A 25,477-nucleotide genomic window follows, 5' to 3' on the forward strand; every position below is an offset into this window, starting at 1 on the left:
ACTAAATTCCTAAAAAACTATATATACAATATCCTGTTACAATAACTGAGTAGTTAATCGGTTTCACGGAGGAATTAAGAAACCCATTGACGTACATACTGAAACGCAAAATGTATTACCTTTGATAAGTTGGCAAGAGATGAAAGGCACCCGCCCGACTTGTTTCCACAACTCTTAACTTCCATATGATGGATGATTATTTTAAGAAAGATTTAGTGAAGCCTAAGGATTATATGTATTTACCTTTGAGACATGAGATTGATTATGATTACCCTCTCCTTACAATCGTTCCAACGGCTCTTAGTTAGAGAAACATGTTTTTTGTGATAGCGATTCATGAAGGCGCGTACTTTGGACCAACCCTCTCTCTCGTGGATTACCCATCCGGTTGGATTCCGCTGGCGCAGATGGATTGTGACGTCACGGATGGATTTTAAAGCTAACAAATATCTACTACTTCCGCCTCTGTGGCGATAACTTCATTAGTATGACAGACGTCCGGCTTGTTTCCAGTGTAATAACACAACAACACTACGTTGTTGTTTCTCGATTCAGCGTAATAAGATGCCGTTGGTTCCGGGTCGCGCTTATACACACGTGGCCCTTTCTGCGCAGTTTTACCATAGTGTTATAAATGTAGTCAGTTCTTCAGTAACTGCACATCCCCGCCGAGACTCGTCACAGACGAATAACACAAAGGTATGTCACTTTCTGTGCTGTGTTTTTGGGGGGCAGATTTTTTTGTTTTCTAGTTGTGAGAAACTGTATTTATCTGAAAGTATATAATAATATATCTCGCTCGAGTGAAATAACATGTTATTTCATAATACTTATGCCGTCATTATTGTCATTCTCCCTTAATGACAGTATGATTTTCCGTGATTATCAGTGAGAACATACATAAATAAATAGACACTTTGTCTTTTCTGGTATGATAAAAAGTTTAGCTCAAATCGTGACCTGACAAAGTTGACATTTTCACTCGAGGCTGCGCTCTGACTACAATATGAACTTTGTTAGGTCAGTCGATGAGTTAACATGTTATTTGACAAGGAATATGGAATATGGAGCAATACTCCAGCAATGTCACAGCCCTTCGGCGTGACGAACGGAGGCTTTAACCACTAGCTTTCCCCACCGCCCCTTCAGTCAAGGAACTGAACCGTTTACCTCGCGAAGTGCTCAGTACGATTTTAGATGAAGGCACGACTCGCAACAATTGTTTTTTGTATTTGGCAGTTTCCGTCTTATTCATACTTTTGTTTTCAAAAAGTTTTATTTGGTAATTTATGCTTTTCGATAAAATCCTAGCCACCCCACAAGCCCCAACCTCACCCCTCCAGATGTCCAATCATCGGTTCGTCACTGACGTAAATATAGTGATGTTTGGGGCGAAAAATCATTTTGTTATTAGCTGTTCCTTCGTTGTATATACTTTGTTACTCGCATGTATTTCATATAATAATATTGGGTAAGTGAGTGAGTATGGTTTTACGCCGCTTTTAGCAATATTCCAGCAATATCACGGCGGGGGACACCAGAAATGGGCTTCATACATTATACCCATGTCGGGAATCGAACCCGGGTCTTAGGCGTGACGAGCGAACGCTTTAACCACTAGGCTACCCGACCGCCCCTATAATAATATTGAGTAAAGCTGTCTGGGGTGTTGCCGATAATGCGTTAATGTTAAGTTATATGATGCCGACGTCTTTATTTCTAATCCGGGTCTTCAGCAACTCATGCTTGTCTTAAAGGCGACTATACTTGTCCAACCAACGGAATCGGGTGGTCAGACTCGCCGACTTTGTTGATGCATGTCATCTTATCCCAATTGCGTAGATCCATGCTCATGGTGTAAATCACTGGCTTGTCTGGTCCAACGAATATTATTTACAGACCGCCGTCATATAGGTGGAATATTTCCGAGTGCGGCGTTAAACAACAAACAAAAACAAACTATATTTCTATTCTTGCTGTTCTGTCAATAAATGGATACATTGTAAATAAGCATGTGAAAAAATATGTATTTCAACAAAAATGAACTGTCAACTTACAGACAAGAATGGGATGTATTTCTCATCTTTGTCGTCGCATATTTCCGTGTGCTAAAGCGAAATGACTTCGGAGCTGACAGCGTAACGAACTATTCATAGTTTCAAATAAGCTGAGTGCTGATATCTTATCGAGATATCGGTGCCGATGAGATTATAGCCTGTCGTCGCATATTTCCGTGTGCTAAAGCGAAATGACTTCGGAGCTATCGACAGCGTAACGAACTATTCATAGTTTAAAATTAGCTGAGTGCTGATATCTTATCGAGATATCGGTGCCGATGAGATTATAGCCGTTCCACAAAGTTACAACGTCTTACATGATATACTGAATTAACATACAGTACACTACGGTTATAACGAACACGCTTATAACGAACTGACCGATATAACGAACTTTTTTTTAGTCCCGGCCTTTTGTTGTATATATGCTGTATATCTGTTTATAACGAACTACGGTTATAATGAACTATAATGAACTAAAATTAGTGGTCCCTTTGAGTTCGTTATAACCGTAGTTTACTGTAGTTTCGGCTGACGAAGCTGGCAAGGTGGTTCGATTTCGGCCGCGTCAAACTTCCGTTCGACATTTAGGGGATAAAACAAGAACTGGTCGGCTCGGCGTCAGTATATGTCAGGGGAGCGAAAGGTCTGAGGTTCGATCCCCGGCCGCGTCACGCCAAAAGACGTTAAACGGTGGAACTTGTTTTACCTTGCCTGGCGCTCGGCATAATAAGGACTAAAACAAGGACGCAGGTACGCACACACACATAAGTGAAATAATAAATGAACGCGATAAAACACCATAAAAAGGAAAGAAGAAAATTTAGGGATCTGTTTCTGCGGATAATCAAGACTGATAATTCTCTGACGATCACGTTTCATATTTAAGCATATGACATCTCTGGTTTAAAAATGTTAATATAAATGTTTATCATATAATGGGTAGGTGTCTCTGCAGGATAAAACCAACGGGTAAAGCGATATCCTTTGGTGTCATGTTCCGGACAGAGATGCAACTGTCAAAGTAGGGTCTACTTTCGAACTGTTTACAAACAAACATGGCGTCGCGCTTGTCAATCGGCGATCGAGTAAGAATTATCCATCGGAAATCTGGAGAAACGACTGGGCTAAGTGCTAGCATTATCAAACTAATAATCTAATACACTGAAATTCACTAAGACAAAATTGTTATGGATGAGCAACTTCATTATTACAATTGGGCGACGTGGTTGTAAAAAAGAAGTTGCTCATCCATAACAATTTTGTCTTAGTTACCATTCCAACTTCTAAATGCCACTCAAAGAAGTCACTGAAAGTCAGTGTCTAACTATCACGTAACTAAGGCATATAAATTGCAAAGCAAATTATCGTGGACACTAGCCTGGCTGGATCAGTTTCCTTATCTATGATGCTGACGGCTTGGAACTTTCCCCCAAGTTTGATTTCGCCGAAAGATGAGCGACTTGAAACCTTGTTTCACTTTTTCGCTGTATGTACATCCATCGGACCCGGATGTGCGTGTTTGACACACTATATATTAATGCGCACATTCCAGGGAAATTTGCAATGTTTAGGTAATGTTTGCAAGAGATTTGTCGAGCAAAGAATTGAAGAAGGACATAATATGATAAGGAGGTTATCAAGCGTGTGTGTTTGGGGATGGTAAATATCCTGTTTTAGGACTAAAGATTATGTATTTAGCTCGACAAGGATCGCTTAATACAATGTTTTCTCCTAATATAGGGGCGGTAGGGTAGCCTAGTGGTTAAAGCGTTCGCTCGTCACGCTGAAGGCCCGGGTTCGATTCCCTACATGGGCACAATGTGTGAAGCCCATTTCTGGTGTCCCCCGCCGTGATATTGCTGGAATATTGCTAAAGGCGGCGTAAAACCACAACCACTCACTCCTAATACAGGACATTTACCATCCCCAAACACCCTCGCGTGATTGTTTTTTGTTTAAACGCCGCACTCAGCAACAGTCCAGCGGTCGATGGCGATCTGTAAATAATCGCATCTCTGGACCAGACAATACAGTGATTGATCTCATGAGAATCGATCCGCGCAATTAGGGTTACGATGATATGCATCAACCAAGTCAACGTCCTCTAGTTCGTAAACACAGTTCTCTTATCACCCCGACCGCTGCGGCTAATGGAATGCAGATGTTACAACCACTGACACCACGTCGTGTTATCTAAACGTCAGATACACGAGCAACTACAATCCTCGAGTTACAGACTCCCGGAAAGCAATTACTTAAGCGGACATCTTAGTGTTAGTGTTAGTGTTAGTGTGTTAGTTAGTTAGTGTGTTAGTGTGTTAGTTAGTGTGTTAGTGTGTTAGTGTGTGTGTGTGTGTGTGTGTGTTAGTGACGGCGGTCTATAAATAATCGAGTCTGAACCAGACAATCCACTGATTGATCGCATGAGCATCGATCCACGCAATTTGGACACGATGATATGCATCAACCAAGTCAGCGAGTCTGACCACCTGATCCCGTTAGTCGCCACTTACAAGTATTGGTTACTGGAGAGCTCTTCTAACCCGGACACGGGTCGGACATCCTGGTATGACACACATTGAGACGGAAATTTCACCCGCAACAGGACACTTACAGGAGATAAGGTACCGTGTTTCTGGACATGTTACAGTGGCTTCAAATTGGTCGTATATTGGTTGGATATCTTAAAAGGAACACATGTATGTGACATAAGGTTTAAATGACACAAGGAACATCGCTTCAGTATCAGTACCAGAGACCATATACAAATATCTGTTCCCTGACATTACTAAGAATAGGACAGAAACACATGTTTACCTATACTATTGTATACAGAAACAATAAGATGTATTTTTATGGACAGTTTGTCTTACACAGAGGCTCAAAGAAACATCAGCTGAGTGTGAAACGTTCTAGTGTCTCTGTTAGCCTGTATCCCATCCCACGATCTGTATTCTCTCGCCTCTGTCTGTCTGTCTGCTTGTTGTATCATATTAAAATGTAACTCATCATGAACATCTTGAACATCAATCTACGCAACTGGGATACGATGACATGCATCAACCAAGTCAGCGAGCCTAGACACCCGATCCGAGTTAGTTGCCTTTTACGACAAGCATAGTCGCCTTTTACGGCAACATGGATTGCTGAAGACTTATTCTACCCCGGATCGTCACGGGTCTGATTCATAGGTACGAATCCCAGCTACGTACGTAACAGACAATCCAGTGATTGACATTATCAGCATCGATCCACGCAATTGGGATACGATGACATGCATCAACCAAGTCAGCGAGCCTGGCCACCCGATCCTGTTGGTCACCCCTTAAGAGAAGCATAGGTTGCTGAAGATCAATAGCCTAGTGGTTACAGCGTTCGCTCGTCACGCCGAAGACCCGCGTTCGAATCCCGACATGGTACAATGTTTAAATCCGATGGCTGGTGTCCCCCGCCGTGATATTGCTGGAATATTGCTAAAAACGGCGTTCAAACCATACCCACTCACTCACTCTAACCCGAGTCTTCTCCAAATGTAATTTATATTGGGTTAGTGACTGAGTGAGTGTAGATTTACGCCGCATTCAGCAAATATTCAGTCTAGTATGGATGACGCAAACCAGTAGTCAGAAACATGCAACGATCAATGCCATCTAGGTCAGAAACATGCAACGATCAATGCCATCTAGGTCAGAAACATGCAACGATCAATGCCATCTAGGTCAGAAACATGCAACGACCTGTTCACTGGGTTTAACGAGTGTACATACACTCACTGAGTTTTATGAGTGTACATACCCAGTCGTCTAGGGCGCCGTGATTCGCTGTGCAGAGTTGCGTCCCTTGGGCACACCAGAAACCTATGATTGTGGGTTCGAATCCCGGTTCGCCCCGATTATGTTTCTAGGTTTGTCAGCACCATACCCGTGGGTTTCACCGAAGTGGTAAACGTCTGAGACCTGCATCACTTCGGGCTTTCCTCCCACATTAAGCTGACACGCCGTGATTTAACTGGGATACTGTTAAAAGCGGCGTTAAACCCAACTCACTCACACACATACGTTCACCCTAGTGACAAAGTTCCTGTTCACTGAGTTTTATGAGTGTACATTCACGCCCTAGTTGCAAAAGTTGTTCCTGTTCACAAATATCACAGGTACGCCCCTAATCCTTTGGCTTTTGTTTTGTGTGTTGGTCCATGTAAGCGGGGTTATTAAAAAGTAAAAAAAAAAATGTGTTGTGTTGTCTGAAGGATGTGGATCGACATGCACATCCGAGAAAAACAGACCACTCACACTGACACAGTCCTAGCACTGAATGCTGATGAAACATGAGTGAAGTCTCTTCAATGGACAAAACTGGCCTGCCCACCCGGGGAAGCAGAGACGATTTTGGCTCAGAGTCCACAGTGGTATAAGACAAAATCGGAGTGTATGGAATCGTTGAATCGTGTTGTCAAACGTGGGGTTGACTTACCCGACTGTTGGGATGGTCCGTATTATTTTCTGTTTTCAAGATCATCTATCGTGTTCAACCCAGAACCCGGCAAGAAGACGCCATGCTGCCAAGCCTTTGGCGGTTGGCGACCATATAAGGGCTATTATATTAACCTGTTTATATGAAAACAATACTGAATATAACAAATACGTATATTTAGCCCCTGTGAAGATCCGTGTTGGTTTGATTGTCAGCACCCATGCTTTTTCCAAGAGGCGACAAAAGAGATCGGGTGGTCAGGCTGAGTGACTTGCTGGATGCATGTCACCGTATCCCAATTTTGTTCAGACTCGATTATTAACCGCCGACATATTACAGAATACTGCTTAGTGCGGCGATAAATGACCAACAAACACACAAACCGTACAATTTGCAGTTATATTGACATTTCATCTTCTAACATTTGTAAGACATATGGTATATGACACAACAATTGTATCACGTTAAAAACATGTCAAGTCCGAATAGGTTTTCGGCAAGCAATGCTTGCCGTAAAAGGCGACTAACGGAATCGGTGGTCAGGCTCGCTGATTTGGTTGAAGCGTGTCATCGATCCCAATTGCGTGGATCGATGCTCATGATATCAATCACTTGACTGTCTGGTCCACAATCGATTATTTACAGACCGCCGTCAAAGAGCTGAGTGTGACATAAAACAACAAACAAACCAAACAAAACCTAAACTTGAATCGGACATCATGTCATGTCATCCTTTTAAGACTTTTCTCTGTTACATTTTACCACAATATATTTTTCTTTGTCCAGACTGTTACCCAGGCTTGAACTGCAACCATCATGGCGTTTACACAAGGCCGTCGGAGCCTCCTGACATTCCTACTGATCCTGATCCCTTTTGGCATTTTGGCCTTTATGCTGGGAAGGTTCTGCCAGAGCTGCGTTGAAGCAACAGTTGAGGACTCTACATTGGGTACTGGTAGCTTGAAGGATCCAGAACGAAGTGCGGATACGAATGGAAAGGCCCGTGTTTACACCTGGAATGGATATAAGTGGACGAAGCTTCCGGAGTTCTGTTCATTTATGGAGACGAGAAACTGCCACAGACTCATTACTCCAAGTGGAGACTCGCCAATCTTTCTGCACGATATCAAAGACGACATTTGGATATCTGGATATATTGCCAAGACGGGACTGTGGGAACCTCAAAATGTAAACGTTATTTTGGAACAGCTGCGACTGGACAATAAGATGGGCTTCATCGACTTAGGGTCCCATGTAGGTGCGTTTTCTTTGTCTGTTGCCAAGGCTGGTCGACAGGTGGTGTCCGTCGATCCTCTACCTTCAAACATCAGGAATTTGTGTCAGTCGGTAGAGTATGGTGAACTTTCTGCTCAGATTACATTATTGTTTAACGCTTTATCCAACACTCAACAGGATGTCACATTCAGTTTCACCCCCGGGAATATAGCTGCCACTGAAATAAGGAAATCTGGTAATTCAGAAGACATGTCAGTGTCTGGATTTTGTAGGAGACCTCTGATATCCCACTCAGTGACATTGGATGATATTCTTCCTTTTGTGAAGTTTGATAAAGCTTTCATGAAAATTGATGTCGAGTCAATGGAATTTGAAGTTATATCAGGCGGTAGAAAACTTTTCAATCAGATAGATGTGAGAGGAATTTTAATGGAATGGGAGCACACGAAGGATAGTCCTAAGGCTCCCAAGCTTATCAATCTGCTTCAAGGCATGGGATACAGAGCTTTCTCTCCCTTTGATCAAGGACACCAACTACTCGTGAATGACTATAAGAACTGGACCTACGATGTAATTTGGTTGAAACATAAATAAACAATTAGTGACGAAAGAACTTCTGATAACGGAAGAATTATTTATTTTTATTCGAACACGAAATTGATCTAGACTAGGCGAACAGAAACGAGGTATGTGTAAAAGTGTAAGTCGATATTTGGTTGCTTGTTTAAAGGAGTAATGACTATAATCTATGGTGAAAAATACCTGAACACATTATTGATTTCACCCTTAGTGCTTGGAGGTCAATATCTGGTCAAGGCACGATTTTATGGGTCTGAAATGTAAATTTGAATAGAAAAATAATGCTTCTGATAACACAGAACTATTAGCATTCTTTCAAAATGGAGTAAACGTCTTTGATAAAACAAAATTGATCTCCAACAAGGCAAGCACAAACTTCTGACAAAACTGATTGTATTTGTCTTTGCGTAAATGTTTTTTTATGTTCATTGACATCACCATTATTTGAAATAAACTTTTCTCGGATAAATCCCTAGGTACAATCTTGATGTCACTACTCAGGAATTTATCGGTGAACAACAACACATTCGTTTCCTGACACTGAAAAGTAGGCCCTCCAATAAATGTCTGCAACCCTCTGCACAAGGGACAGCAGCGGACGCTCTCTCAGCCAAATGGACGCAGTGTTTGCTTCGAGCCGCGTGATGAATAATTAGTATTCACTTGACAGTACTGATACACTCAACCCGTGGGCATTCCGGGTACAATATATGTCCCCAGCGACCTATGCTTGTCGTAAGAGGCGACGTATACGTGAATTGAGTGAGTGAGTGAGTATGGCTTTACGCCGGTTTTAACAATATTCCAGCAATATGACGGCGGGGGACACCAGAAATGGGCTTCAGACAATGTACCCATGTCGGGAATCGAACCCGGGTCATCGGCGTGACGAGCGAACACTTTTACCACTAGGCTACCCGACCGCCTCGACTTACACGTGAAGATCCGGGGTATAGCAACCCAAGCTTGTCGTAAAAGGCGGCTATACTTGTCGTGAGAGGCGACAGGATCGGGTGGTCAGGCTCGCTGACTTGGTTGATGCATGTCATCGTATCCCAATTGGGTGAATTGATGTTCATGTTCATGATGAGTTACATTTTAATATGATACAACAAACAGACAGACAGACAGAGGCGAGAGAATACAGATCGTGGGATGGGATACAGGCTAACAGAGACACTAGAACGTTTCACACTCAGCTGATGTTTCTGTGAGCGTCTGTGTAAGACAAACTGTCCATAAAAATACATCTTATTGTTTCTGTATACAATAGTATAGGTAAACATGTGTTTCTGTCCGTTCTGTCCATTCTTAGTAATGTCAGGGAACAGATATCTGTATATGGTCTCCGGTCGTTACGTAGATCGATGCTCATGATATCAATCACTGGATTATTTACAGACCACCGTCATATAGCTGGAATATTGCTGAGTTCGGTGTTAAACAACAAACAAACAAACGTACGAGGCGGCAAAATGGACCGGGTGGTGAGGTTCGGTGACTTAATTGGTTGATTGCATGTCATTGTATCCCAGTTTTATGTTCATAATGTCAATCACTGGATTGTCATATTCAGACTCGATTATTTACATACCGTCGTCTTATAGCTGGAATGTTGCTGACTGTGGCGCAAAACAACAAACACACAATACAAATACACAGTAAAGATATAACTTAATTTAATTATATGTCTATGTCTGCAAGACCGCAGACCAGACTGGTCTAGTGGATCGAGCATCTGCCCGGGCAGCGAAAGGTCGGTGGTTCGATCCCCGGCCTTGTCATACCAGAAGACGTTACAAGATCGTAATTGTTGTTGGCTTTCGACATTAGGGGATAAAACATAGACGGCTCGGTATTCTTGTCTGAGTGGAACATCCATGTGAAACTGTGGTATGTTATAGCGTGGAAAAGCTTTGTAGTCCGGAGTAGTACAAGAACACGCACTCATGCAACCACCCATATGTATGTCACGCACACAACCTGCACGCAAAACAGAAAGGTGAAGAAGACCTGTGCTGGCGAGTAAATACGTCCGCCGATTACGGGGCGGTATTTGTCCCAATTTATTTACACGGCCTGTTGCAGAGTGACCTACTTCGCAGCCATGGAGTCTCTACGGGGGAAGGTGACAATTGTAACCGGTAGGTACCTGCTGGCAGCCAGCCTCGCCCTTGTGGACTGGAGGGACGGATAGAGCAGGGATGGGGCAGGTGGGGTAGGGCAGGTGGGTGGTTGCTGCAGACACAGAGAATCTCTCTGGCGATTGCCGGCTACCATAACGGGGGCTGGCAGATGATATGGACGCTAAACACTGCATGGACCGATTTGTCGATATCAACACTTGACTGATGGGTTGACATATCGCGTGCAACTGCAAACCGTTACGTAATAGTAGACGTAGCTGTAATAGGGTGAGTTAATGAATCGTGTTAAACGCGCTGTCATCAACATTCTAGCTCGGGATTGCCCAACAGTCGGGCCAAGAAAGGTCGGGCCGGGTCGGGCCAGCGGGTAATACTAAAAATGGATTGCAGAATAATAAAACGAAACGTGCATATCTAGGCAGATCTCAATTGTTCAGAAACGTATAGTTTTGCTCATTTAATTGAGTTTGAATCAAAATGCATCTTCAGCAACGTAATAAACTGATAATTATAACTACATACCGAGAGTCCTCGTAGAAAAGTCAGTGTCTTGACTGTGTCTTTTCTTTGATGAGAAGGTTTCTCACCGACCTTAGCGTAGAGTTGTGATGTCGTGGGCTGGAAATGACAGTGTTTTCACTACTCTTCTTTCATTAACTAACGTGTCCCTAATTAACATTTACTAATTCATGTTAAACCAACAAAGGATGTTTTCAGCAAGTGGATGAAACTGGTCCGTTAAAGTCAACCATTTTTACTGTATTTTCTTAAGAAAATCTATGTCAGAAGTGTTCGGTCCGACTCTGCCCGGCCTGTTAAAATCAACTTAAACCTCACAGATGTATCATCAAATGGATTCCCATCTATAGACTAGTATTATATCTACGTATATATCCTTTTACTTTGTCTCAGATCGCTGTACTTAAAGAAAACAAGGAGCTCAAAGTGAAGCCCTTATCCCTATACTTTCTCAACATAGTCTCTATCAGAAGTACCGACTCCGTGGTCTAGTGGTAGAGCGTCCGCCCGGAGAGCGGAAGGTCCGGGGTTCGATCCCCGACCGCGTCATACCAAAAGACGTTAAAAGATAGTACTTGTTGTTACCCTGTCTGACGTTCGGCATTAAGGTGCTAAAACAAGGACTGGTCGGCTCGGAGTCAGTATACTGTGTCTGAGTGGGGTATTCATGTTAAACTGCGGCATGGTATCTCACTGTGCTAGCGCTATAAATCGGCATCAGTCCGGTCTAGTACAAGCAGCCACACACACGTACATGCACGTCGCTATATAAGTGCAATAATCTTGGACGCGACGTTAAACCCCATTTCACCTCACTTATCAGAAGTGTTTGGCTTGTGTTGGGTCCGACTTGGACCGGGCTATCAACATACAGATGTATCTTCAAATGTGTTCACATCTATAGATTAGTGTTATATATACCTATATACTTCTTTATAATGTCACAGTGTATCGCATTTAAAGAAAACTGGTCTGTTAAAGTCAACCATTTTTACTGTATTTTCTTAAGAAAATCTATATCAGAAGTGTTTTGTCCGACTTGGCCCGGGCTGTCAAAATCAGCTTAAACCTAACAGATGTATCATCAAATGGATTCACATCTATAGACTAGTGTTATATTTACCTATATACCACTTTATAGTGTCTCAGATCGCTGTACTTAAAGAAAACAAGGGGCTCAAAGTGAAGCCCTTATCCCTCGACATTCTCAGCATAGTCACTGTCAGAAGTGTTTGGCTTGTGTTGGGTCCGACTTTCTGTATACTTACACATCATCACGCCATACTGTATTTAATTATGTTTCTTATTCTAATACTGCTAATGTTTGTCAGTGGCCAGTGTTAGTATATTTTATGGAAAAGAATTTTTCATACCTATATGGCGATATGTTACAACTTTATTTCGTATTTGTGAGGGACACGACACTATCATGGCTTACAAAAGTATTCTGGAAGCATTTTAGGACAGACATGTTAACGGAAGTTCAAAAGAAAATAAATGGGTTTCGTTAATTAGCCTCAACAAATGCATAAGTTATCAATGAAACGGTATGCTATTAACTACCACTAAAAGCTCAGGTCAGCTAATTAAGGGCAAATAAGTTGATTGATTACACAACACCTAGTCGATTGCAATTACACAAGATGCCATTAAGCAAGCTGAGTACAGGTGTAATTTGTATTTAATTCCATACTTAACGTGCATATACGGACGCTATGAGAAGGATCGATGAGACACATGACTTGAAGTTAAGCAAAAACAAAAGCTTGAACTGTGAAACCAAACATTAATGTTATCAACTCAAGTTTTGGTGCAGGAAGATGTTTTTCTTGCACAAAGATGTACATGTGCATATGTTAAGGTACGAAAACCTGGTATCTAAGTGGTACCTCAGATGTACCACTCGCCCCGTCTACGCAACCTGCCAGTATCTAATTATTTGGAATATCCTTTCCCGCGTTTCTTTAAATTAAAAAAGACTAATTTCATACGAAGGGGTCTGTGATCTAAAAACACAATTAGTATGTTTACGTAGACACAGACACACGTAGTGTGGTCTGTACAACAAATACAACGTTTAAATCTATTTAAATCTATAGGGTTATGGTGAATTTTGGCTAAGGCGAGAAAAACACTTCTTTGAGAGTGGATGTGGAGAGTATGCTTCACTTTGTATACATGTAAATACATTTGATGATACATCTGTTGATTTTGACAGCCCAGGCTGGAGTCGGACCAACCACAAGCCAAACACTTCTGATAGAGACTATGTTGAGAATGTAGAGGGAAAAGGGCTTCACTTTCAGCATCTTGTTTTCTTTACGTACCACGATCTGAGACACTATAAAGTGGCATATAGGTAGATATAATACTAATCTATAGATGTTAACACATTTGATGATACATCTGTGTGTTTAAAGTTGATTTTGACAGCCAAGTTGGACCGAACACTTGTGAGACTGTTTAGAGTATGAGGAGTGAGGTTTAACGATTGCTCTTTTACATGTTACCTAGATAAGCGACTCTTACACACAGACTCCGAAACACTTAATTATGGTACACGTTTTTGGTTTATGATTGTTCATTAATGTCATGTGTGTATGTTGCATCAATAATATGTAGGTATGGTCGCCGATAATGGAGTAATTAGCCAATAAAACTTTGGCCCGTCTTGGCCCGGCCCGGCCCGACTTTTAGGCAATCCCTTCTAGCTCCACTCTCGTGGCAGTCATATACATCCACTTCCGGGTGTCCCGACGCCGGTATCACGACTCACTGCTTAAAACGTTCGTAAAAGGTAATCCATGCAGATTGTTGATGAAGTGTTGGACATCTAACAATCGGGGGCTTGAGGTAAAACATTTGGTGGTCAAATGATCATGAGAATGAAGGGTCATCATTGTACTGTGTTACGAGTCGATTCCCAAATTGAAACAATATGTTAATCCAGAAATGTCACGTGTGGTCCAGTCGTCTCAAACGCCGCAATTCGCTGTGCAGTGCTATGTCCCTCACAATCGTACCGGGGCGGTCGGGTAGCCTAGTGGTTAAAGCGTTAACTCGTCACGCCGAAGACCCGGGTTCGATTCCCGACATGGGTACAATGTGTGAAACCCATTTCTGGTGTCCCCCGCCGTGATATTGCTGGAATATTGCTAAAATCGGCGTAAAACCATACTCACTCACTCACATCCGTACCAGGTCCGCCGACAGAGGTTCAAATACCAGATTCTGTGCTCCTAAATTATGATTGTCATAATACTCGTAATCGTTTAAAACATGACGGCAATGACTACCGTTGCTTTGATCAACACTGTCTCGTCCAGACCCGAATAGATGATATATACTGTTGCTTCCGTTCAGGAGAGGGGGCACGGATGGCCCTGTCGTAATTAGTGCTTAAACCTTTGGTAATCGTGGCATGTCAGAAACCTAACATTGTGGGTTCGAATCCAGGATCCAGGACCTAGGTTTGGTGAGCACCATATTCGTGCTCGTAGGTTTCACCGAAGTGGTAAACGTGCATCACCTCGGGCTTTCCTCCAATATTAAGCTGACAAAGCGGCGTTAAACACAACTCACTTACTCAAAAACACTCTTGCATTAATTATTAACAAATTCTGAATCTGTTGAAAACATTCCTCGAAAAGCCAGGCGAGAAGAGATTGAACTACACTCTTTCGCTGACTGCAACTGAGACGTAGGTGCATCTCATAGCCATATGTATAAGTGGTGCTGACGTGAAGTAGCCATATTTGTACTTATGACGTGAAGTGTCTATATGTATAGTGGGCCATGGCGTGAAATAGCCATACTTATAGTTGGTCACGACGTGAAGCATCTATATTTCTAGTTTGCTATGACCTGAAATAACCATATTCATAGTTTATCATGACGTGAATTAGACATATTTATATTTGATGAAGTATCTATATTTATAGTTTGCTATGACGTGAAGTACCCATATTAATAGTTAGTCATGACGTGAAGTACCCATATTTATAGTTGTCAAGACGTGAAGTAGCAATAGTTTTACTTGTCATAAGTGAAGTACCCATATTTATAGTTGTGATGACGTGAAGTACCCATATTTATAGTTGTCATGACGTGAAGTACCCATATTTATAGTTGTCATGACGTGAGGTACCCATATCTATAGTTGTGATGACGTGAAGTACCCATATTTATAGTTGTCATGACGTGAAGTAGCCATATTTATAGTTGTGATGACGTGGAGTACCCATATTTATAGTTGTCATGACGTGAGGTACCCATATTTATAGTTGTCATGACGTGAGGTACCCATATTTATAGTTGTCATGACGTGAAGTAGCCATATTAATAGTTGGTCATGATGTGAGGTACCGATATTTATTGTCGGTCATGATGTGAGGTACCGATATTCATTGTTGGTCATGATGTGAAGAACCCATATTTATAGTTGTGATGACGTGAAGTACCCATATTAATAGTTGGTCATGACGCGAAGTAGCAATAGTTATTGTTGGTCATGATGTGAGGTGTGCATATTTATTGTTGGTCATGATGTGAGGTACCCATATTAATAGTTGGTCATGACGCGAAGTAGCAATAGTTATTGTTGGTCATGATGTGAGGTGTGCATATTTATAGTTGGTCATGATGTGAAGTACCCATATTTATAGTTGGTCATGATGTGAAGAACCCATATATATAGTTGGTCATGATGTGAAGTACCCATATTTATAGTTGGTCATGATGTGAGGTATCGATATTTATAGTTGATCATGATGTGAGGTATCCATATTTATTGTTGGTCATGATGTGAGGTACCGATATTTATCGTTGGTCATGATGTGAGGTATCCATATTTATTGTTGGTCATGATGTGAGGTATCCATATTTATTGTTGATCATGATGTGAGGTGTGTATATTTATAGTTGGTCATGATGTGAAGTACCCATATTTATTGTTGATCATGATGTGAAGTACCCATATTTATAGTTGGTCATGATGTGAAGTACCCATATTTATTGTTGGTCATGATGTGAGGTATCCATATTTATAGTTGGTCATGATGTGAGGTATCCATATTTATAGTTGGTCATGATGTGAGGTATCCATATTTATAGTTGGTCATGATGTGAGGTATCCATATTTATTGTTGGTCATGATGTGAGGTATCCATATTTATAGTTGGTCATGATGTGAAGTACCCATATTATAGTTGGTCATGATGTGAGGTATCGATATTTATAGTTGATCATGATGTGAGGTATCCATATTTATTGTTGGTCATGATGTGAGGTACCGATATTTATTGTTGGTCATGATGTGAGGTATCCATATTTATAGTTGATCATGATGTGAGGTATCCATATTTATTGTTGGTCATGATGTGAAGTACCCATATTTATTGTTGGTCATGACGTGAAGTCTACAATCCCTTCACCCTGTTCGTTACAGGTGCTAGTTCGGGCATCGGAGCTGGGATCGCGAAGTATTTGGCGAAACAAGGATGTCGACTGTCTTTAACTGGACGAAAACAGGACAATTTGGAGGCTGTGGCCAAAGAAACCGGACTGGTTGAAAGCGATGTCAGTAGTGTCCAATATCACACTGATAATGTATAATATCATCGAATATTTAGTCTATGCAATATCAGTTACTTCAAAACGTGTGCGTTCAAATATACTTCTTTGTAACTTATACAACTGTGGTGTATTATTTATGAATATACATGGGCAATATATATTACTTTCTCACATCAAACATGTGGTATCATATCAAATAGTAAGTAAATCTTTGAAATGATGTACAGCAATATTTCAAAGAGGTTTCATATGACTTTCACATATGACTGAACCTCGTTTATCCAGACACCTTTAATGTTGAACGATATTACGTCATTATGCTGTATTCGGATTGTCTGTAGATTCTCACGACAGTTGGAGACATAGCAAAAGCTGAGGACAGACAGAACCTAATAGACACAACTATGGCCAAGTACGGTAGGATAGATGTTCTGGTAAGTAGATGTTAAGACAGACGAAGCAGTGAACACGTTTAAATCAATGATCATGGCTAACACATCTTCCCGAGACAAGAGAGTTAACTGACTTTAAAAGTCAAGTTTCCACCCTTGCCGAACTAGGCTGGAAGTCCTGGGCTCGATCGTTGCGCTACCAGTGGCTATTACGAGTTATGTCCCTTCTATAACTCTCCTATGGACCAATCAGATTCCACCTCTCGTATCACTTGCATTTTCTTCAAACAAAATGGCGGCGCCCAGTCAAGATGATCTGATCGATAATCAAGATCCATATTGGGATAAAACGGATCTTACATCCCAAAGTGCATCAGAATAAATGAGCACCTTGATTAAAACATGAAAAGATGGGCAAATATCTGTTGACACCGAGTTGGCGGTGCACATGCTTTGCAAATCCTGCAATCGACCAAAATCCGCATGACAGTTTACGAACCGGATTTCGATTTCATTGCGCGATTTTGATTGGACTATGCATCGACTCGTTAATCCAGCCAAAATCTCCATAACCAGAGACTCCATAATATTACCAGCCAAGTTCGACAAGGGTGGAAACTGTGCTTTAAATAGTCATCTAACTCTCTTGCCTCGAGAGGATTGGCTGAACAGGGTGCAATTTATGTTTTCTTTGTTAATAAGAGTAAAAGCGACAAAAGCATTTCCATAATCATAAAAAAGATCTACTAATTGCCGTGTTCATTGTACGATTCCGATTATATCATAACCATGCATGTGCTTACCATTTAGCGAACACCTGGTGTCATCATTCATTTCCAGTGGTCCATACATGTAATTTCCACCGCTGATTTGCCTGTTGCGGCGTGCAATGATTGTTTCGTCGGACGATCGACACTGCTTATTTTCTCTGGTGTTGACGTCTTACATGAAGGGATCGTTATCAAAAAGTGAGTGAGTGAGTTGGGTTTAACGCCGCTTTTAACAGTATTTCAGTTATATCACGGCGTTAGCTTAATGTGAACAAGAAAGAGTGTCACATGTTCCATCAAAATACTTACCTTGGTCAAACTATATTACAATCATATTAAACAGTATTAAAGGAGATCTATTGAAAAATAACTTTTCAAAACATGTTTCAAAGTCAAGGAAAGTACATATTTACACTATGTAATTTCATTGTTATCTAACAAGCAACAAACAACTGCCCTGATCCCACCACCCGCGCGTAGGCATATTGAAATCCCAGCGAAAGGCCGAGCTGCACCCGTGACGTCACAGCGGAAAGACGTCCGCCATTTTTGTTTCGTTCACAGTGCATTAATCCACATGACAACGAAGTGATTTTGCGATATTCTCGGCGTATTGAAAGCGCTAATGTGATATTATGTTGCATGGGGTGTACTAGTTAATCCAACAAAGTACAAGGTGAAATTTCGTCAAACTTCCAAGCGAAAAGGCCGATTTAGCGTGTAGGAAAGTTGAGATACAGCGATGTCAGCTTGGAAAAAAATGGAATCGACTGGAGATGCCGTTTTGTGTTCCTTGCATTTTGAGGAATCTGTCTATGAGAGAGATCCACACAAACTAAAGACACTTAAATGAGGGAGGAGTAGGGGTTTACCCCCTGAATCCCGCCTCTTGATCCACCACCGATGAATATTGCTGTCATTGTCATTGCTGGGTCGGCTAATACTCGGGTACTCGAGTCAGGTGGGTACTGAGGACTACAGGTGGGTAGGTACCCAGAGGACTATCCGGACTCGTGGTTAGTCATGTGATATATGGTTTGAGGACAAAACATCACTGTAACTCCATGGTCACAGTACAAGTTGTACTATTGTTCGCATTCCATTTGTGACGTTTGCCACCAATGGGGCAGGACACGCTCACCTTTTCGCGAACACCTGGCATCATCACTATCTGATAGTGATTCATAAACACATGCTCATGATATAGTCGGAAGCGCACGATCGACTTTTCGTTTCGCAGAAATTTCTATTGTATATGGTTCTGTGGCTTTTGTTTATGTTATTATTATTGACCAGATCGCTCTGTATGTGTATCTAAATACGTTTTCCCAGGGATCCTGTCAAACAATTCGGACATTTTGTACCCAACTCTTAATACCTACAATGAGTACCCGGGTAGTGTCGGGAAATAGGGGTCGGGTACTCGGGTAATGTAGGGTAATAGGGTTCGGGTATCCGGGTTGATTCTTAGGACTCGTGACTGCACAATGTAACAATTAATGCATTACATTCATTTGAAAAGAGAGCAAATTTAGCTTTCACCCTATGCTAATTGCTTGGCATAAAGACAACACAGAGAGCAATGTTTGACAATGGTAAGCGTCAATCTACACCAGCCACAATTACCCAAGAAGTCAGTCTCGCGAATTTTATATTAAAATAGTAATTTCCAGTTTAGTCAGAAATATCGGGATAGGGTTCAATGACAGATTGTGTTACCTCGTCTTTCTGATTGAATGTCTTCACTCGGTAGATTTTCCCCGCTTTCATCCCTTATGTACCGGAAGTCCCCGTGGTCCCTTGTATGGTGGCTTAAGTTAGGTTGCTGGGGATCCCTAGCCAATTTTTGGAATGTATTCTTGGTTACTATTATGGTTACTTACTAGTTTTATATTTTAGCTGTGATACTCTAGTTCTTTTACTGTCCTTTGTCAACGGATTTTATATTCTATATTTATGCATTATTCCTGTATAACTTGATTTAGACACGATATGGCTGAAATATTGCCGATGTGACTATAAATCTCACTCACTCACTTTCATCGCTGCTGTCATGACTTTTTTTACTAACCACAGGCTCATATTGTTATGGACGATTATGTATAACGTCAATGCTCGTGGGTTTCACCAAAGTTGTAAACATCTTAGACCTGCATCACTTCGGGCTTTCCTCCTACATCAAGCTGACGCTCCGTGATATAACTGGAATACTGTTCAAAGCGACGTTAAACCACTTACATGCATGTATATATGTATTTATCAAACTCTTGTAGCACAGTGTGTGGTTTATGGAGCATGAACTGATTGATTGGTTACAGGTTAACAACGCCGGTATCCTCCAGGTGAGTCCGCTGGCCGACGTGACTGAAGAACATTACGACATCATTTTTAACATCAATTTGAAAGCACACGTGTTTCTCACGAAACTCGCCATTCCACATCTGATTGAAACCAAAGGTATGTATTTAATGTATCAGTTAAATGTTGATAAAGTTGTGAGGGATAAACGATGTAAACTCCTACACATGGGTATCAACTACAACATCACTTCCATCAACCAGGTCATGTCATGTCATGTCAAGTCATGTCGGCAAAATTACAGCCATAGTGTGACAAGCTAATGCATTTATTTTTTCGAAAGGTATGCGTTCAGAGATCCTTATACCGTTGTCAAGCAAGGCTGAATAATGAACACGGTACAAAATATATACATTATTCAGTATGCTTGACAACCGTATAAGGATCTATATACAGAAACGTCGCCTTTACATTACATAAAAAGTTGTTATCCATAAATTGTGCTTACTTTGACCTTAAGAAATTCATCTCATTCTAAACTTGGGCTTAGACAAAGTGTATATTATATACGAACTGAGGTGTGTTTCAGAATCTGCGGAACCTCTTGCTAATGTCACTTTTGCTGTTTGCTGTATTACAGGTAACATTGTGAATATTTCGTCCACCGGATCCTGCAAACCAGTAAGTAGCTACCTCAGTAGAATCAGCCGTGGGTGATGAGTTAGGGAGAGGGTGTCAGTTACTTGAGGTTCAGCTGCGGTTATGTTGGTACATGTAGGTGAAGTTCACTCTCCTGTTGACTTTACCATTTACCGTAGCGCCCTAAATGGAGAAGCGAACATGTGCAGTAACTGGTCATCTAAATGTGTTGTGACCATAACAAAGACGTGTATAGACTGGATTATACAAGCTTACACTTGCTTACACTTGTATAGACTGGATAACACAAGCTTACACTTGTATAGACTGGATTACACAAGTTAATACTTGCTTGCACTTATATAGGCTGGATTACACAAGCTTACACTTGCTTGCACTTATATAGGCTGGATTACACAAGCTTACACTTGCTTACATTTGTATAGACTGGATTACACAGGCTTACACTTGCTTACACTTGTATATCGACTGGATTACACAAGCTTACACTTGCTTACACTTGTATAGACTGGATTACACAAGCCTACACTTGCTTACACTGGTATAGACTGGATTACACAAGCTGACACTTGCTTACACTTGTATAGACTGGATTACACAAGCTTACACTTGTATAGACTGGATTACACAAGCTTACACCTGCTTACACTTATATAGACTGGATTATACAAGCTTACACTTGCTTACACTTGTATATCGACTCGATTACACAAGCTTACACTTGCTTACACTTGTATAGACTGGATTACACAAGCCTACACTTGCTTACACTTGTATAGACTGGATAACACAGGCTTACACTTGTATAGACTGGATTACACAAGTTAATACTTGCTTGCACTTATATAGGCTGGATTACACAAGCTTACACTTGCTTGCACTTATATAGGCTGGATTACACAAGCTTACACTTGCTTACATTTGTATAGACTGGATTACACAGGCTTACACTTGCTTACACTTGTATATCGACTGGATTACACAAGCTTACACTTGCTTACACTTGTATAGACTGGATAACACAAGCCTACACTTGCTTACACTTGTATAGACTGGATTACACAAGCTGACACTTGCTTACACTTGTATAGACTGGATTACACAAGCTTACACTTGTATAGACTGGATTACACAAGCTTACACCTGCTTACACTTATATAGACTGGATTATACAAGCTTACACTTGCTTACACTTGTATATCGACTCGATTACACAAGCTTACACTTGCTTACACTTGTATAGACTGGATTACACAAGCCTACACTTGCTTACACTTGTATAGACTGGATTACACAAGCTGACACTTGCTTACACTTGTATAGACTGGATTACACTTGCTTACACTTGTATAGACTGGATTACACAAGCTGACACTTGCTTACACTTGTATAGACTGGATTACACTTGCTTACACTTGTATAGACTGGATTACACAAGCCTACACTTGCTCATACTTGCATGCACTTGCATATACTTGCATACACTTCCCTACGCATGCATATACTTGCATACACGTGCTTACCCATACATAAACATGCATGCACATGCTTAACCTAGAGATTTGCTTACACTCATTCATATAATTGTATGTACTTGCATTGTTGCATCAATCACCTATTCTAACATTGGCGTCTTTTATAATATTGCCATTTTATGGCATATTTTCAAATTAGGTAAGTTACCGGTGCATTGTGTTATATAGTCAAAGCGTATATGTCAATGGTTACGTTTGGTGTATAAACAGATTGCATTGGTTGTAAGCAACCATGTTTCAATGATAATTATGTTTCTCACATCTAGCAATGTATATTGCTGATAACACCACTTTGTTTTTCCCAGGGCACTGGCGAAGGAATCTATTCTATGAGCAAGGTTGCTATGGACATGTATACCAAAGTCTTGGCTCTGGGTATGCAGATAAAAGCGAGGAAACCCTTTCCATATTCATAACAAATCTCTGCCAAGTCGATTGTACGATTCCGACTATATCACGAGCATGTATTTGTGAATCACTGCCGAATACTGATCTGTACTAATGTTATATTTGGGAAAACACTTTCTTAGTAAAGTACAGATTCTAGAACATTTTTGGGGTTGGGTCCCATCCGAGATTCGAACCCTCACTGCCAGAGTGAGGCACCTAAATGCCAGCTGACAAAGTCAGCGATCTAACCCACTCAGCCACCGAGGCTGCCAAAAAATGAAAGTCCGACAACTGTAAGTATAGATCACGTACTTTGTGTACCCCTCTGACAAGTGTAAATTAGCACGGCTCCCATGGCCGAAAGCTTTGAACACACAATGCCATTTTAGAAAGTGGTCAAATGTAATAAATGTTATATTTGGAGAAACACTTTCTTAGTAAAGTACAGATTATCGTACCTATTATGGGGGTTGAGTCCCAACTGGGATCCGAACCCACACTGCCAGACCGAGGCACCTAATCGCCAGTACACTAAGACAGCGATCTAACCTACATGTACTCATGTCCGATTAGGTGCCTCACTGACTTTGTGTCAGACATTTGACCACTTTCTAAAATGGCAGGGTGTGTTGATGATACTAAGTGTTCGCAAAAAGATGAGCGTAACCTCTCCCACCGGAACACCCGTCAGGAACACGTGCAAAGGCAAGTCAATTGTTCACCTGTAAAGACACGCGAACGTATGGTACAAGTAAAATAGTCAATTGCATCGGACATTATTTGAAAATGTCCTCAACAGGTCTACCATAAAATTTTGAAAGCTTTACTGAGGCCTTTAATGTTGTAAGCGAGACAGCCCTTTCCATAATCCTAAATGGTAGGTCTATAAGCCATCACACATAACCGATGACACTATTGCTGTAGTTACACCGTGCGTCATACTTCCTACATTACCAACAAGTCTCTGCCAAGTTAAGGCCAAGGGTAGCACAGTCATCAAATCGCCGCGATTAGCTGTGCAAGACTGCGCCAGTTATGCGTTGCAGGAAACAATACCTTGGTTCGAATCCCTGATTTGTCCTTGTTTGTCAGTATAAAACCCGTGCCCGAGGGATTGTCCTCCCGCATGAATCTGACATGTCGTGATATAACTGAAAAACTATTCAATGCAGCGTTTACCCCAAACAACTCACTAACTGTCATTTGATTGATATCAACGTTTTTCCCTGTGTTACAGAACTTGGACCCAAAGGAGTTAGAGTTAATTCTATCAAGTATGTATAAATTTTGGTCATGTGTCTATTTAATTAAGACACTTTTTTCTCAAAGTAAACCATCTGCTTTTCCTTTCGACAACAGTCCAGGGTTTGTGCCGACGGACATCTTTCGGAGAAGCAACCTTGACGAGGCGTCGGGAGGGTACGAGCCAGATGAGGTGGGTAATATTTTCTAGAATGTAGGCGTACGTACGTTCGTTCACGCATGGTGTCCCGTGCGCCATGGACCTATTCCATGCAACACCAAGCTGATCTCTTATAATAATAACATATGAATATATACACATTATTCTCTATCCATTCAGTTGTATTTTAACAAGCTGATAGACAACATCAAATTCACGCCATTCCTTTCCTTCATTAAATTTGTCCTCTGTACTTTAAGCGAAGCCAAATGAGTGGCCTTTAGCTGTGATTTAAGTCTTGTACTGCGGCTCCTGCCAAACACAATAACGATACAGGACGAATACTGTGTAGTATTCACCTTCTCTAGAATTAAAATTGTGTCCCAAAATACAATTGTATGGTGATGCACATGAGTGAGTGAGTGAGTGAGTGAGTGAGTGAGTATGGTTTAACGCCGCTTTTAGCAATATTCCAGCAATATCGCGGCGGGGGACACCAGAAATGGGCTTCACACATTGTACCCATGTCGGGAATCGAACCCGGGTCTTCGGCGTGACGAGCGAACGCTTTAACCACTAGGCTACCCAACAGCCCCTGATGCACATGAAGTAATATCCTGACTGCGTTTTGTACTGTGGAAGTTCTGTTTCTTCGTGTGCTCATTACCGTCGTACTGAGCAATATTCTCGCTATACGAAGGCGGCCTGAACAAAAATCGAATCTAGACCAGATAAACCAGTGATTGATATTATGAGCATTGTCCCAATCCACGGGTTACGATGACCTCCATTCAACCACTTCAACAACATAGGTTGCTAGGGACCAGTTCAAACCCGCAGCTATTGGCACAGGTAGGCTATATATCGCACATGAGACATGGACCACTCAGTTTGTATTTCTATCACAGATGACAAAGGAACTGACTGCGGCCACGCCCCTTCGACGGCCAGGCACCCCTGAACAGATTGGTCAGGTAGCAGCGTTCCTGGCTTCAGACATGGCAGCCTTCGTCACAGGAGAGATTCTCTTCGCTGATGGTGGCTGGAGACTGTGACCTACTTACATACATGGATGACGACGACGACGACGATGATGATGATGATGATGACAGTCCATTTGTATTACACTTTGCATGTTCGATATCATGCTCATAGTACCGTTGCACATATATTCACTTCAATGCTGATTAAAGGTTCTGATCATTTTCATCTATGTCGACCTCTTTACTTCGAGTCCTTCTGATGACAAGGTTCTTTTCTTGGTATTGCGACCAGATACAAACTGGGCACACAGGTTTCTTACGTTTATAACTCCATAAACGCAAAATATTATGAAAGTCAATTCCTAATTGACTTTCAGTTATCATGGAACCCTTAGGGTTTCTAGGTAAGAATATAGGTCCCAATCTGCTTATGCTGGTCGTAATACTAAACGGATCGGG

At 41.4% G+C, this 25,477-nt stretch overlaps 2 protein-coding genes across 2 annotated transcripts; both read left to right on the top strand.

The window, feature by feature from the left end:
• Positions 1-473: 473 nt before the first annotated feature.
• On the top strand, positions 474-8,379 carry LOC124152741. Its single transcript, XM_046525781.2, has 2 exons — positions 474-699; positions 7,320-8,379. The coding sequence occupies exon 2, from the start codon at positions 7,350-7,352 to the stop codon at positions 8,361-8,363; it is 1,014 nt and encodes a 337-aa protein (XP_046381737.1). The 5' UTR covers positions 474-699; positions 7,320-7,349; the 3' UTR covers positions 8,364-8,379.
• A 1,998-nt stretch (positions 8,380-10,377) lies between these two features.
• Positions 10,378-25,244, top strand: LOC124152758 (uncharacterized oxidoreductase MexAM1_META1p0182-like). The gene is made up of 9 exons (XM_046525804.2): positions 10,378-10,492; positions 16,461-16,591; positions 16,930-17,022; positions 20,069-20,207; positions 20,689-20,729; positions 22,549-22,618; positions 23,871-23,907; positions 23,993-24,068; positions 24,944-25,244. The coding sequence occupies exons 1-9, from the start codon at positions 10,456-10,458 to the stop codon at positions 25,088-25,090; spliced, it is 771 nt and encodes a 256-aa protein (XP_046381760.2). The 5' UTR covers positions 10,378-10,455; the 3' UTR covers positions 25,091-25,244.
• Positions 25,245-25,477: the final 233 nt, after the last annotated feature.

Source organism: Haliotis rufescens, unplaced genomic scaffold (genome assembly GCF_023055435.1).
Source record: "Haliotis rufescens isolate VD_foot unplaced genomic scaffold, xgHalRufe1.0.p SCAF_8, whole genome shotgun sequence".
In the NCBI taxonomy this organism is placed as follows: Eukaryota; Metazoa; Mollusca; class Gastropoda; order Lepetellida; family Haliotidae; genus Haliotis; species Haliotis rufescens.

Excerpts from the sequence above, each read along its gene's own strand:
- LOC124152741 (XM_046525781.2), top strand. The coding sequence starts at position 7,350 with ATGGCGTTTACACAAGGCCGTCGGAGCCTCCTGACATTCCTACTGATC.
- LOC124152758 (XM_046525804.2), top strand. The coding sequence starts at position 10,456 with ATGGAGTCTCTACGGGGGAAGGTGACAATTGTAACCG. Across the intron at positions 16,592-16,929 it reads CCGGACTGGTTGAAAGCGAT|ATTCTCACGACAGTTGGAGA; the intron begins GTCAGTAGTGTC and ends GATTGTCTGTAG. Across the intron at positions 20,208-20,688 it reads ACATCTGATTGAAACCAAAG|GTAACATTGTGAATATTTCG; the intron begins GTATGTATTTAA and ends GCTGTATTACAG.